This window comes from Ammodytes marinus, assembly GCF_949987685.1.
Source record: "Ammodytes marinus genome assembly, chromosome: 20".
NCBI lineage: Eukaryota > Metazoa > Chordata > Actinopteri > Uranoscopiformes > Ammodytidae > Ammodytes > Ammodytes marinus.
The window spans coordinates 8766978-8782180 of record NC_137224.1 but is presented as its reverse complement, the minus strand read 5'-3'; the positions used below and the strand labels follow the sequence as shown (position 1 = coordinate 8782180).

General features: G+C 37.5%; 1 protein-coding gene across 2 annotated transcripts; it reads right to left on the bottom strand.

Annotated features, from left to right (window-relative positions):
* Positions 1–12: 12 nt before the first annotated feature.
* Positions 13–5730, bottom strand: LOC307266975 (catechol O-methyltransferase domain-containing protein 1-like). Of its 2 annotated transcripts, none has more exons than XM_080049124.1 (7): positions 5109–5247; positions 3807–3931; positions 3587–3692; positions 2992–3110; positions 2156–2210; positions 514–647; positions 13–418 (listed from the first exon to the last, which is right to left on the bottom strand). In XM_080049124.1, the coding sequence occupies exons 1-7, from the start codon at positions 5188–5190 to the stop codon at positions 266–268; spliced, it is 774 nt and encodes a 257-aa protein (XP_079905250.1). In that variant the 5' UTR covers positions 5191–5247; the 3' UTR covers positions 13–265. The 2 variants fall into 2 exon arrangements, with proteins under 2 accessions (XP_079905250.1, XP_079905251.1); XM_080049125.1 differs by lacking the exon at positions 5109–5247 and adding an exon at positions 5594–5730 and having other exon boundaries at positions 15–418.
* Positions 5731–15203: the final 9473 nt, after the last annotated feature.

The window sequence follows — 15203 nt, the reverse complement described above, 5'->3', positions numbered from 1 at the left end:
ATTTTTATTAATCAAGCCCCTTTTTGATCGATTCAAATGTGGCACTTATCTAACTGTAAAATGTATAATCATGAGGTCATTACAGATTCTGAGGTAATAAAACAGGAATTGAATTACTTAAAAAAATAGTTGTTACATGATCTCATTAACCCTCTGCTAACACAACTCCAGATGGGTTTAAGTAACATCCCATACCCCACATAATAGTTCACCTAACTAAATAGACAGTTTTGCTGCATTACCTTACGCTTATCAGACACCTGTCCTATATTTTGATGGCCAGTGTGAGCCCATCTCCCACAGTGAGCATGCTCAGGTTGATTCGAGTGTCCCGGTGCAACTTCTTGTTCAGTTTGTCGATTGCCACGGTGTCTGCATCATCAGGGGACGGATTCAACACACTTCCGCCCCACAGCACCTGCAGATACCAGAACAAACAAAGCAGTTGTTGCTTGAAATATCCTCATGAAAGAACTCAAGACACCTATTGTTTGATTTGGGTAAAGCCCTTACATTGTCGATTGCAATGATTCCCCCTTTCCTCAACAGTTGCAGAGACTTTTCAAAGTAGTTGTCATAGTTAACTTTGTCTGCATCAATGAAGACAAAGTCAAATGTTTCCGCCTGGCCAGCCGCCAACAGATCATCTGAGAGAAACGAGACAGAGCAGAGAGTGAAAGTTAATTTCAGGTTATAAGCAACATCTCCATCACAAAGTACTCAATCTGAATCTTAACCCGTCATAAGATTCTGGTCAACATGCGTTACATCCCCACAGCAACATATTCCCAATATCCTTTAAAATGAAATAAGAATAAACATCTTCCTAATTTTTTGCCATTAAATTCGATAACCAAAAATATTATGAATAAAACTATCTTGAACTGTTGTTAAGGGTTGCCAAGAAAGAAAACATAATTTCCTGTCAAACCCATAACAAAGTCCCCAAAATCTGAAAACCATCTGATCATTTCTTAATGATAAAAACGTAATAGTTTAGAAGTGAAAGCAATTGTGATGCATGTATAAGGAATTAAAGTGGTTCTGTATGCTGGTTAGTGAAGTATAATTTTTTAAATAAATAAATAGAGCAAGGCCACGTGATACCGATGATTTCTGCACGTGACGTCCCAGTACGTCGTTTTCACTTCGCCGCATTTAGCCTATTTTAGAAAAAAAAAACGAAACACGTTTGTGAATTCAACTGAATTGCATAATTAACAAACTATTAACACGTTTTGTAAGACAGCAAAGAATAAAGAAGACCAGCAAGTGGAGCTTTTTTGAGGACAACTTAAATACAGGTACAAACAAAACGCTATAACCTCCAAGTTTGTGTAGGCTAGCAAAAACATGGCAGCATACGCAGCTGAGCTGCATACTAGTTACCTGACTGTTGTTGTCAAATGGTAATTAAGGAAATTGCTTTAAGCTTGTGGAGCGCGTGACCGGAACATTTGCTAATTGTGCAAAATTAAAAAATTAAGTTTGAAAATGTTTCAAATATGTATACATCTCTAATTTCTGTTGCTGGTCTTAAATGTTCTTTTGGGACACTTTCTCTGACTAGCCAATTGTGCTGCAACAATAAAGTGGTGATGGGCGGAATACACGATTTATGAGAACTTTCTCGTGAGTGATTTCGATTGAAGATGTACCTGGTTTGGCAAATTTTTCTCAAAATACGTGAACTTTTTCGAAATTGTTTAAGGATCTGAACTTTTGAGAATTCTGCACTTGAATACTGAATGACCATTAACCTCTGTTTAACTAAGTGTATGGCAGATTGAATCTTCACCCTGAAGTACAGTGACCTCAAGTGGCATTAAAGTAGATTTTTATTTTTTTATTTCCTTTTCAGGACACCAAAACTGGATCAAGACTAAACCACAGTTAATCCCCATAGCTTGTGAGGACATAAAACCAGGTAATTTTGTTCGAAACAAGAGGTTAATAATACACATTCTAACCTCAAGTAATGACAGAGCAACAGCCCAAGCGAGATTAGAACTGTCGTGGATGTGAAATCCCATTAATCCTATTTACATTTATTATTTTAGGGAAATTAAGGCACACACAAGCTTCCTGGAATGTAACCTTTGTCAAATTTAGTACAGCATTTTAGTTCAAAATAAATTAAAAATAATTACTGTACCTAGAGTTTTCACTGCTGGCTGTAAGCGTAGATCAATTTTGTGCTCGACTCCAGCCTGTAAAAAGAAAAGACAGATAATAAATAAACAAAAACATTTATTGTAAATAAATGTACGGCAGATATGTAGCCTGATAACAGATAAGACACATGGTATTGCATCAGGTTGTCTTAAGTGAGTGTATTTTCATGCATTATAATATTTATTCTGTGTTTGAGTAGGTTATGCAAACAAAATAGTAATATAACCCGTTTTGCTATTTTCTGGATTATGATGAATCTAAATACGATATAGATATCAGCATGGATACAGCTGACTGTAGTGTAAGTTTACATATTGTACATAAGCAATGTGTTAGGCTCATTCAAAATATTTAAATTGTTTATAAATAAGAGCAGAAACCAGAATATACTTACTTTTAAGAGGCTTGAACCAGCCAACGTTTACAAGCCCCTTTGTTGGATAAACGATTAATTGATTATCAAAATTGTTGTGGGTACGATTTCTGTCAACCTACTAATCAAATAAAAAAAGTATTTTTATAATTGATAAATTATTAATAGAATTGTGTTGGTGATTGTTTTAAGTGTCGCCCACACTGGTAGACCGAGCCAGTCGTCGTCTTTTATCCCACAAAAGACAGACAATTTAGTCTGCTCCCATTCAGATGCATAGCACTGCAGTACCTCAATTACCTGTGTATATGTTGTACGAAAGTCCTCTGAACTGATCAGCACTTTGCAATATGGGAACAATACAGGAGTATTACACATCATAAACTGAAACCCATGGCAATACGGTGTTCTGACAAGTAGTAAAACATATGTGTGAATGATACCTCTTTCCAGAAGGGTTTGCCAATGTTGGTGTAGTCTTCACTGACATCACATGCCACAAGGACTCCGTCGTCAGGCAAAACGAGTGCTATGCTCAGTGTGTTGTAACCTGTGTATACTCCTGCAATGAGAGGGCCACTAAAGTTAACTTTCTGCATTTATTAATATGCCTGAATTCAGACCGGTCCAGAGTATAAAAGCAACGCACCAAAGCATTAAATCCTATTGTATCTTACTAATTGTTGTGCAATAAATGATCTGACTCTGTTCAAATTTAAGTATATATATTGGAGTTCAACATTAAAAAAAATAAATAAAAAAAACCTACAGGTACCAAAAAAGAACCAGTAGGTCAGTTTCCAACGCTGAACATTTGCTAATTTATTTATAAAATTGTTGCTGTAAGGGAAAAGTTTGGAGTCTCTCACCACACAGCCTGTCCTCTTGCTGTCAACTCGACAAAAATGTAAACACACAATGTATGATATTCCGCTATTAGGTGGCTCATGATCAATGTATTAATGGTTATGCCATTTTGTGGGAAATGTTCTTGCTTCAGTGAAAAAGATGTGAGGTTAAGTGTCAACAGGCACTTACCGATCTCTAATGCTTTCTTGGCTTTTATTAGTTTGGCCAGATTGGCCATGAGCTGCGACTGCTCACAGGCGACCATCATGATGTTCATGGACTCTTCCATTGTCCTCTGAGAGCAATGAGCGGAAAAAAGAATTGAAATCAGTTTAACAAATGGTCCCGTGAAACGTGATTACGTCGTATGACATTAACAGCACTGCTCCGGATACAAAGACATCCTCACCAGTCGGAGCTTCTTCAGGACCGGATGCTCCCTCATGGAGTGATTGAGGACGTACTGCATCAGTGGGTCCACATTTCCCCCGTCGTGACTTTTGAGGATGCTCATCCTGGAAGATTTCCTTTTCCCTGAGGGCACACATGACATGAACCATGACACAATTATAAAGTTCTTAAGTGCATGATTCCCAGTACCATCCAGCCCGTACAACATTTCAGGATCTTGAAGTCTGGTCTAGTAAATGTACAGTAGTTCTTTGATTTAGATTAGATAACTTGAATGATCTCAGTGAGGAAATGTTATTATTGAACCAGCAGCAACAGATCTAGATAAAGGAATGAATATGGGGAAGTGCAAGACAATATAGCTTGACATCGAGGGGACAATACAATCTGTCTAATGTAAAAAAAAAATGTGACATCTGTGTTGCATGTGCACTAAAGTACATCTAATATTTTGTTGGAAATTGGAATATTTCTTAAACATGTCATTTCAGGAACTCTCTGTAAAATATATATAATTGCTGTACAGATTATAAAGCCAACTGAGGCAAATTGCTTTTGTGATATTGGGCTATATAAATAAAACTGATTTGATGTCGATGGATATTCACACTTTTTTTTGGCATTTGTTGTAATGCTTTATTAGACCGCTTTTTTTGGATAGACAGATTAAATGGGGCGTAGAGGGGAATGCCATGTAGAGAACAACCACAAGCTGGACTCAAACCCGTGGACTGATGCTTCTGAGGACTGGGCCTCTATTGGAGGGCGCTCTAATCACTATACCACTCCTTTTGTGTTTTTGCTTTTTTTTCAATGATTGCTGATAGAAGCAGCCACGGGAAATTCTAAGTGAACTTTGTACTAAGCGGCTAATCTGTGTACCCTTGACTAAGTAACATTGTATGAGGTTAAATAAATAAGATTAACTTGATAACGCATACCTTTAGATTAACTCAGTCGGTAATACATTCATTTTTTTGTTTTTATCTCCATGTCATATCCCAGTAATGCCCAGGTTTTAATATTCAGTAAGCTTAACAAAAAATCCACAACTTGAATTTGTGAAAAAGATTTGTTAAACATGTTTCCTCTGTCAAGGTCACATGAGTTCTGCACTAAAACCCCATGCACATTGTCTATCTTAGACTTGAGGGCAGTTTTAAACCCCGTGACTGAAAACATCCCTCAGGCCCCAGCTCCCCAACCCACACATACACAAACACACTCCAGTTCACTGAGTCCAGACCGGTTAAACGTTAAAGCCTAATAAGTAACTAAGCCGGATCACCTTCGCTCTTACCAAAGACATAACCAACGACAAATACGGCTCCCAGTGTGATGGATCCGACCAGTGCCTCTTTTGAAATATTACGAAAAGACATAACTTTAACAATGATTATAGACTACCACACGACCATTCATTTAGCGGACCCAAGTTTAATCTCTTCCGCTTTGGCAGCGCTTTTACCGTAATACTACGAGTGGGCGAAGCTTATCTGTGATTAAAGGGGTAACCATAAAGGCAGACTTCAGTTGTGAATACATCGGCGCACTGTGCCTTTAAGAGACCAACGAATGCCTCTGTCTCCGTTTGGCAGCAATGCACGTAGAACAAACACCATGCAATATAAAGACTTCAGCTGAGTAAAAATGAGACAGTAGTCGAATACTTTATTGATTAACCTAAATAATTAGACACATCTCTCCTTATGAAACGTGCCAGAACGAAGATTTGAGCCAAGCACATAAGGCATCTTCTTAGCGTTACATGTAAAAGCAACTCACCACTAAATTGTATCAGCAGATGTAGGCCTACTGGTCTGTTGGATTCTTGATACTACTAGCTGTAGTGTGGTCTGGCTGTGCGTGAGAGCGACTGACTGAATTCCTGTTTCAATGAACCTGAAAAAATCAGCCCCTCATGCAGAAGTTAATATGGTCATATGACCTGCAGCAGCTCATATGATAGGATTGTAAAACAGACGCCCACTGAATTGTCCCCTTTTATTGGATGATATCTGGCGATTTTGAAATACTTTTGTCAGTGCACAAAGTGTATTTAGTCATGACAATGTACTTACAAATATCAACAATACAATATCCTCTGCGGAATATTCCCATTCAGAGTTTGAGCTGTTATGTCCTGTCACGTGATTTTACCAAGATGCTCTGAGATTTAGGAGTTAATAGCCTCGTTTGAGATGTCGCCGTGTTTGCTAAGACCTGCGCAATTATGACGCTCGGCTTGCTGAGCGCACAGCATTTTTGCAACATTTTTGTTGTGCGCTCAGCAAGACGTGAGTCATAGTTGCGCAGGTCTGAGCAAGACGGCTCCAAGTCGAACGAGGCTCTTTTGTTCCTGCAACAGCTAGGCTTTTTAATCAGGACTACTGATTTGATTTTTGCACATTGCTCAATTGCATTGTATTTGTATGTTCTACGTTGTGCATACCATGGTGGCAAACCAGTTTCCCCATTGGGGATCAATAAAGTAAATCCTATCCTATCCTTATGTAGCAAAGAGTTGGCTATATTACTTTTATATAAATATTTTTTTATTATTATTTTTTACAGATTCACTGATGTGTCAACAGCATTCATTTGCAAAGTAAATAGTTACAGCTTTCAGATACCTGTAATGTAGTAAAAAGTACAAAGTTGCGTGGCACTCCAGGACATTTCTACACTTCAGCCACTAACAGTATAAAGTTGCTTTGAAATCATTGACACAAAAGTGCCCAGTAGGACAATAAGAAATGTTTAGAATAATATATTAAACAATATAGCAAAATGTGTCTGATGAATTTAAAATTTTAATAAAGTAAACAAGTCTCTGTAAATTGAGTAAACTCGCACAACAAAAAATATTTGAATATTTCATAATGTTAACAGTTTTTAAAACCTTTTAAAAATTCTATTTTGTATTTCAAATCCATTTAACCCCAGCAATATGTGCTACACCCTTTATGTCCAAATCCAGATAATGCTTTGACTAAATGGATAGTTTCTATACAGTGTCAACAACAAAAGCACCTGTCAAGATAAGATAATGCCAGTTATTTGATCGGCTGCTTCTCCCAGAAAAGCATATTATAACAGACACATGTCTTTTGCTAATACAAAAATCGAGCTGCAACAATTAGACTAGAATAATTGATTAGTTTACCTTTTTTGTTTTATATCATTGTTGCATCAATATCTGGACTTGGACATTTGTCACATTTTTCAGACATTTTAATGCTGGTAGTGAAGGAGGGATGGCTGGGTTGGTCTGGCATCTATGGAATTCCATTTGTTTGCCAATGCTGCATAATTCCGCTTTAGGGCTGTTTTATTACAAAATCTGAATTTACATACAATCCTGTGTGTCAAGTTGCCAGGATTAGTGAGGAACTTTTGTTATATATTGTGACCTTTACTGAACTTTAATATCAAACTTTAATATGTCAAAAAAGGCTTTGAACTTTATTTACTCAGTAACTTTTAAATAACAAAATAGTTTTTATAACTAGCTAAGGAAGATAAAGAACAGAATGATAAAAAAGACATATCTACACCTATATTTAACAAATAAAATAGACAATAAAAAACTTTGAAGTCGAATGCATGTAGTAAAGGTGTTCTTACAGAGAGGGGCAGTGTTGTCAAGGCAATAAAAGCTCTCATACTGATCTTATACATTTTGGAAAAGTACTTGATAGTTACCATTTTGTTTCCCATTTTCATTATCTTTGTTAGTTGAATGCTTTACGTATCTTAATGTGTGGATTATATGATTGATCTTTTAATAAAACACACATGATGTGGAGTGTCCTGTAAGTTAGATACCATGTGATTGTTGTGGGTTGAGTCTGCTTTTGTTTCTGTCATGGTCACACATAACTACAAACTTTGTGTGACTGTTGAATGAACTTGTGTTTACATTTGGCCAAAGGCTCTTATGGAAAAACTTCTTATGTTCCCTTTGGACACATGATGCCATGATGAGGCCAGTCGCGTTGGTACCTTTGCGTGAGACTCACGAGTATGGGCAGGGTCAGAAGCAGAGATCCCATTATTATATACAGTGCAGGGTATAAAGTGCTGTAGATAACCTTGGGGGACGTATCTGCCAATCAAAAAAAGGAGACCAGAGTTTTCTTTTATTGGGCCATTTTTTTAATGGTGACACACTTTTTGTGAAAAACAGGATATGTTATAATTGTTTCAATTAAGCTTTTAATTAGCAATCTACCATTCACAGCTTTCATTAACACCTTACTCATAATTGCTATATGAATCACTCACTCATTAAACATAAAATAAAGTAGGGAGTAAACTGTTGGATGCAGCTACTGGCCATTACAAAAATATATATTTAAGTATGTACAGCAGTTACACTGAGATTTTTTTGTAATTTTTTATTAAATTTGATTCAGGTTTGAGCATACAATAAAATGTAAATGCAAAAGGGAAACCAATGCTTTCAGGTTATTTCAGACATATTTTAATGATTCTTTGAAAAACTAAAAAGCAACAAGAGAACTTAAGTGAAGCATCATGCCAAAAAATATTTTAGACTGTGGAGATAACACTTTTATTTTTCCTTTATTTTCAGTTTAGTGAATAAAGAGTAGACACAGACATACATTCATCCTCATAATAATTTATTTTCTTTTTGTGTGTACTGCATAGGCAATAATGTAGTACACTATATAGTTCTAAACAATGACAGAGAAACTATCAAATCCATTGCATGTGTAGGACGCAGTGCTAGCCTTGTGACTGGCTATGCTCAGAGAGCAGCATTCATCCTCACAGAAACAAGATTCGGTCTAAGTGCTATTTTCTAATTACAACACCTTGTACCTAGTTCGCTATATGACACTCTCCCCTCTCACTTATCTCCAGTTCCAATGCTGCCCTGGCTGCTGCCCTGTCACTGCTGCTTCCTGACCCAGTCCAGACAGCAGGGGAGGTTAAAGTATTCCTCCAGGGGGCTGGGACGCTTCCAGCTATAGGCTGCTGAGGTGTGGAGCTCGCCTCAGGGTAAGCCTCTCGTGTGAGTAAACACCATAACAATCCAGCGGAGAGAGACGCGCTCCCTGGGTTCGGGAATTTTCTGGTATGCCAGAACAATGTCCGACACTGTTGCGATGATTGAATATTATAGGCCGGCCCTGCCTCGAGTCTTCTGTCTATGAGTGTTTTATGATGTCACATGCTGGGATGATTAACGTCCTCTGAAATGTGTGGGCCCTCTTTGTATGTGTGATGAAGCAATATTCTGTCTTTATCACAGACTACAGGAATCTTTATGAGTCTATTATAATTCTCTTTACATAGCATTTGAGTGCACTTGTTAAGATTGAAGTGACCTAGTGTTACAACCATTCACCTCGTTAGTAGTACACTTTATTACTTAGCAAACATGACTTACACATTTCAAATGAGAGCTCAACTGTGCTCGTCAGACTTCTCTTTCTCTCACACACAATGAAATGTCATGTAAGTCAGCTCCTCTCAACTCTCAAATTTGACATTGGCAGCAGGCTTTCCCTCTGACTGACAGATGAGCAAGCGATACGACTCGATCAAAAAGTGCAGCCTGACAGTTTGATTTGACAGCCCTCTTCAAACCAAATATACTCCTTGTTCCTGGCACTACATCAACTTGACAAGGGAAAGTGGTTACGAAAAAGAAAAGATGTACATATCTTTATTCTGATATAGATTTCTCTCATCACTTGTCTGTCTTTTATGCTATTAGTCATTGTCACATTGACACATGATTGAATGATCGTTTCTTGTCCCTTGTCCCTTTTATTAATTACTGTTTTAAATTAGCTAAGCCCATGAGTGTAAAAAAAAATTGAACTGCCCTTTAGTGCATTTAATTCATTCAGCCTAACATCCTATTGACATTAGGGGTAACCGCTATGTAGCTAGTGACACACCCATCCAGCCAATGTCATTTTCTATCTGGCACGGAATCTGTGATAGGTTTAGGAGCAGTCTGGTTTAAGATTTTTTTATTTAGGTTATTTCTTAATTGACTTTCAACAACTTGTGCAGCTGCATGATCTCATCCACACTTGACGTCCTCATTGTTAATTGCTGACAACACACTGATTGATCCATTGATTCTCCAACCAGGAAAAAGCAGCTGTCAATAAGCTACACATCTGACCTAATTTAAATTGTTGAACAAATTAAGGATGTAGGCAGCAAAAGCAAATGGATATCACATTTTCAAGCAAACATATCTATCAGTTCCTGCTCTTCAAATGAGTTTTTTTTGTGTAATTCTTTATCAATTAATCCACAAAATATTGGACAAAGATATATTTGGGCTTGTCTGCTTCAGACATGACTGAAATAATGGCATCACTAATTTGTCCAATAATAAATCATTTTCAAAATAATAACCCCTGAAAATAAAATCAGAACATGTTGCCTCCTTGCTCGTGCAAAAACGTCCTATTGCACTGCCTGGAACTTAAATGTATAGAATATGTGATGTGAATTATTTTGTTTCAATAATGTATAATGCAGGGCAAGAATCTTAATGGACATACCAAATACCTTTTAAAACCCAAGACCTATGGGTAAACATGACCCTTTATTAGCCATTAAACAAAATCTCTAGTCAATAATTCATCAATGTGAAATGTTTTCTGCCATTAGCACAGGGCCTACATGAAGTTGTGATCAACTCACTAAATATTCTTGTACTTGCGCTGTCATAACTCGAGTGTGTAAATCCTGATCATTGTGATATGCCTCCAGTCTGCTCTCCCTTTTAGCTAATAAAATGCATAGACCTAAATGATTCATCGCGACCATTTACATAATTCATAATTAAATCCAAACTCGATGGCTCGGAATTTATTAGTAGTGAAAATGCATGTGCCGCCATCGTGATATACTAATTAATATCTTTAGTTATTGTTGGCACATTGCTCACTCAGCTGGGGTCTGGTTATGGGGCAGGAATAATGCAATGCAACAACAAATTATCTGTGCATTTAATGTCTTGGGAATGTCTTGGAGTGATTGCCACAATATGCATTTGCCTGAAGAACTTAATGGGGGAATCTGTTTTATCGGAGTTGTCACATGTTCTAGCTAATCATTTTGAACACTGTAAAGATTAAGGCTAATGCATTTCCATCCTCTAGCTCTAGTGTAGTGCTGCAGGGCATTCTGTAATCACGCTGTATACTTTTCCCACAGTCCACAAAAACATAAGCCACATGCTCTCAATAACAACTAGAAAACTGAAAACAGCATTTCTAAAAAAGCAAATACTGTTGATTTTTTCCCCCTTTTTAATTTCAACATTGTTTTGTTTGCTCAAAAATGTGTTATTCGTCCAGCAGTATGTGATTAAACTTTATTGCCACTGCAATAATCAAAAATAAAGTTCATAGTGCAGCAGGGCATAGTATGTAAACACTAAATACAGCCTACAAATATAACTAAATAAAATAGGCCTACAGAATAGACATTTATACAAATAAATAAATCAGCGCCAAAGGTTATATGTTCAAGAGTCAAACAGCCAAAATATGATTAACATGATAAAATATGAAAAAACTTACTATAAATATCCATCTCTGAGATTTCTACCTCCATCCTGAAACAATGGAGGTGAATTGAGGTGGTGGAAATCTTGAATAATCCCAGACACGTTGTTTGTGTGATTTGAGTGAACTCTTTATCTGTTAATTTTTTTCACATTTGTTAGTATTTAAATATTACAGCTATACTATGTTTGTATGTCTGGTCCAATATGTGCTGTAGAAAATTATGAATTAAACATGGTTTAATGGAAAATCAATACAAAATTGCTAAATAAAAAAGGTGCTTAATTGCGGTGCAAATTGGTTACATTACAGCCTGTAACAACAGTAGATTGCACTTTAAAAAATAAGTTGATGTGACCTAATAATGACACGGCTGTTTTGCAAAACACACACGTCAGGCTAATGAACTTGTGTCACCAAGAACCTTTTCCCCTTTCTCTTATAAACTGAAATTTATTTTCAGCTTCGACTGTTAATTCAGAACCAAACCTCTAACTCTCCCCCCGCAGTGGACAAACAAAGGGGTCCTCTTCAGTAATGGTCCCTGAGGCTGCACCACTATCTATTGATCTGCTGTCACCCAATTTCTCTGTGACTTATGCCCTGCTTAATTCCCATTACTGTGCACACTGAAGCCTTATCAGGGAGAACAATAGGCTTGTTGTCACTGAGGGCAAAAATATGAGCGGGGCCTGTGACAGTGTGAGCGCAAACTCATGACTTCAACTCCTCAAGCCCTCTCAGTGACCTCTACGCTCATGTAGGCCAGTCTGAAACCCAGCGTTAGAATACCAAACTCAATCTGGACCAATTGCAGATGAATCAGAAAATTGGATCTTGGTTGTTTCATAAAAACGACCCCCCCCCCCCATAAAACTGTCGCTGTGATATGTCTCCAGCAATGATGATTCTCAATTCCTGCATGCCCCTCTCTGGCTCTTCCAACCGCTGCTATCTCTTCCTTTCAATTATATGTTTCTCTGCTCTTTTAGACAAAGAGTAATAAAGCTATAAATCAAGGATCCGGCAGAAGGTATGGACATCCTGTCTCTGAACTGCTGTTGAAACTGCCATAAACCACCCACAAAGTCAAAGATAAGGATTTACAGTTATTTAACATCATCCCGTACCCTAAATCACACTGATAAGAGAATTAAGTGATGGCTATAGGTTCTTTGTCCTCTAGCTATTGATTTTTTTAACAGAGAGGGCCAGTGCAATGTTTTTATTGAGCATCCTATTTGCTTTAAGCTTAAGAGTGGAAATTGAGCTACTTCAAATGTTTTATTGAGCTACAGATTCTGATAACAGCATTTTTCTTGTTTAAGTACAATTCACAATGGAAACGTTTTCTAATTTAAAATCCAAAAACCTTTTGAGTATGTTGTGTTTGCCAATCAGGAGTAAACCAATAATTTAAAGGCCATCAGCACATTTTTTATATAGCTAAGCAGAATTGGATTTCTAAGCCATTTGTTTTCTGGTATGGTATGCTCTTCTACTCACAAGAACTGAGTATGCCCGATGTATCCAGTCTAAATAGGAATATTGTTCCTTCTTGGCCTCTCTAGACAAATCACTTGACTTGATTTACAAGAAGACATTCGTCTATATAATTGGTATTAATATAAAATTCAGCAAATAATCTGCTTGTTAAAGCGGCCATTGTTTCACCAACCCCGGAGAGTATGTCCCTCCTAGCGCATAATGTCCCAGTTTGAACAAAGACGTGTTAAGCTTAGCGGAAGTTACTCACTCGTTTCAGCATGAAAACACTTATGTCAGCGCCTCGGAGACAGCAAAGTTGGGACCGTGCACATTTAATGATTTGGTTGCTGTTTAGCCTCAAGTTCACCACCCCGGAGCTATGATAAATGTCAAGCGCAACAATGTTGCGCTAACTAGACATGCCACTGCCAACCAATCATCATGTTATTGACTGGCAAAGCATAAGGAGCTGTAATATGATTCTAAATGCTACTTTACAGCGAATCTATCTGGGTAACCATGTGGGCCGGTTATTCAGTCTGATTCAGTCTTGGTCATTTGGCTCAGAGCACCCCAGTCAGTTTCGACTCTAAATGACCCAACAGGCATGATCTCTTATCATGTGTCAATACTTACATTAATCGTGGAAATATCAGGGTGGAGGTACAGCTATTCATTTTTAAATGAGTGTGGCTCTAGTTTTTTCAAACCTTTTTAGCTAATGGTTCTAAGGATAAAGGGTGTCTCATGCTGTACATATTGTAAAACCCCTTTAAGGCAAATTTGTGATATTGGGCTAACATAAATAGGCTTGACTTGATTTTGAAAGGGGTTTCTGATCCCTATGGGTTTGAGACATTTCTTAGTCTATAACAGTGGTTCCCAAATTTGATTTTTTTTAATCAAATGACAGTTTGACAATGTAAAAGGGGTCGCTCATAGTTAATAAACCTACTATTTATAAACATAAATCTGCAGCTAACTTTTCCGTTTTGTTTCACTCTCACCACTCTAATAGTGTCAATTTCAGTCTCAGTAGGCAGCTGTTTTACAGCAGAAATGCTCTTAAAACCCACTGTACACTTCAGCTCAGCACAAACCGCAAACGGACAGCATCACTTTAACAAGTGAGAGAATCATGGACGAAACACAAATAGAAAAAAGTATGGAAAACACATTTATGAAAAAACGTGTATGTTCACAATACTGTTCCACTGAGCCAGTCAACAATTATATTAAGACTGAAATATAAAAATGTATGTTTACCTATCAAGGCATTTATACTAGTTTACGGTCACTTGTCTATGTAGGGGAGAACGGGGTAATTTGTCACATGGGTTGGATGTCACATTCGTTATATCTCGCCACCAGAGCGCGCTAGCTCTGAAATGTTGATATAAAAAAGGTCCAGAATTGGGATCAGAGGTCACATACATAGACTTCCTTGGAGGAAGACAGCTGCATTTCAGGTGAGAGGATGTTTTGTGTTTTTCATGTCAAATTCAAAATATTTTGCTTCTCAGTATTTTTCTTCTAGGCTTTTACACAATGGGTTTATAACAAAACACTTGTTAACCTCAGAAAGTGTGAAGGGTAAACTATAGTTTAGATTGTTGTTAGCAAGCTAATTAGTTGTCAGATGGTTGTTGGCCTTGATGCTAGCAAGAAATTCAAGTTGGGGTTGGTCGTCAAATTTTTTGGGGGGTTGGTTGTCACATGTTATCTCAAGGCTGCAGCCAGAAAAGGAACCCAATAACGAAAGAAATTGTCAAGCTGTATCCTCACTGACACCCCAGAGAAGGAAAGAATAGAGCAGGAAAAGGCAGCTAGCAAGCAAAAGAAAAAAGGGCAACAAAATCAAAACAACCCAGTGCATCCCAAACTAGACCAGCTGCCAAGGCTACAGAACGTTATGTAGGCCTATTTGTCAACTTGACAATGCAATTAAACATTCAAATTTGGTTCTGCCTCCTTGCCTTCTTTTTAAGATTTTTCCCATTAAGATAACATTGTGACAAACAACCCCATAGTGTGTGACAACCGACCCCTTGATGGGGTTGGTTGTCACAATGTGTCAGAGTGTCTTTGATGGTAAATTACTTCTTCATTACAATAAGTTGGAAAAAAAGAGAGACACACATTTCTAGCCAACACCTTAAGCTTCAATTTAATGTAGGAATGGCTATTGACAGATGTTGTGGTGATGAGCAATTCTCACTAGAGTAAAAAGTGTGCCTACTTACCCCGTTCTCCCCTATAGCCCAACTGGGTTTTATTTTGGCGGGTCATTCCATTTGGAACACAGACCTCCCAGTTTTTCTGTCTTACTATAGTGCCTT

Excerpts from the sequence above, each read along its gene's own strand:
- LOC307266975 (XM_080049124.1), bottom strand. The coding sequence starts at position 5,190 with ATGTCTTTTCGTAATATTTCAAAAGAGGCACTGGTCGGATCCATCACA. Across the intron at positions 3,932-5,108 it reads TGTCGTTGGTTATGTCTTTG|GGAAAAGGAAATCTTCCAGG; the intron begins GTAAGAGCGAAG and ends GTGTGCCCTCAG. Across the intron at positions 419-513 it reads GAATCATTGCAATCGACAAT|GTGCTGTGGGGCGGAAGTGT; the intron begins GTAAGGGCTTTA and ends TGGTATCTGCAG.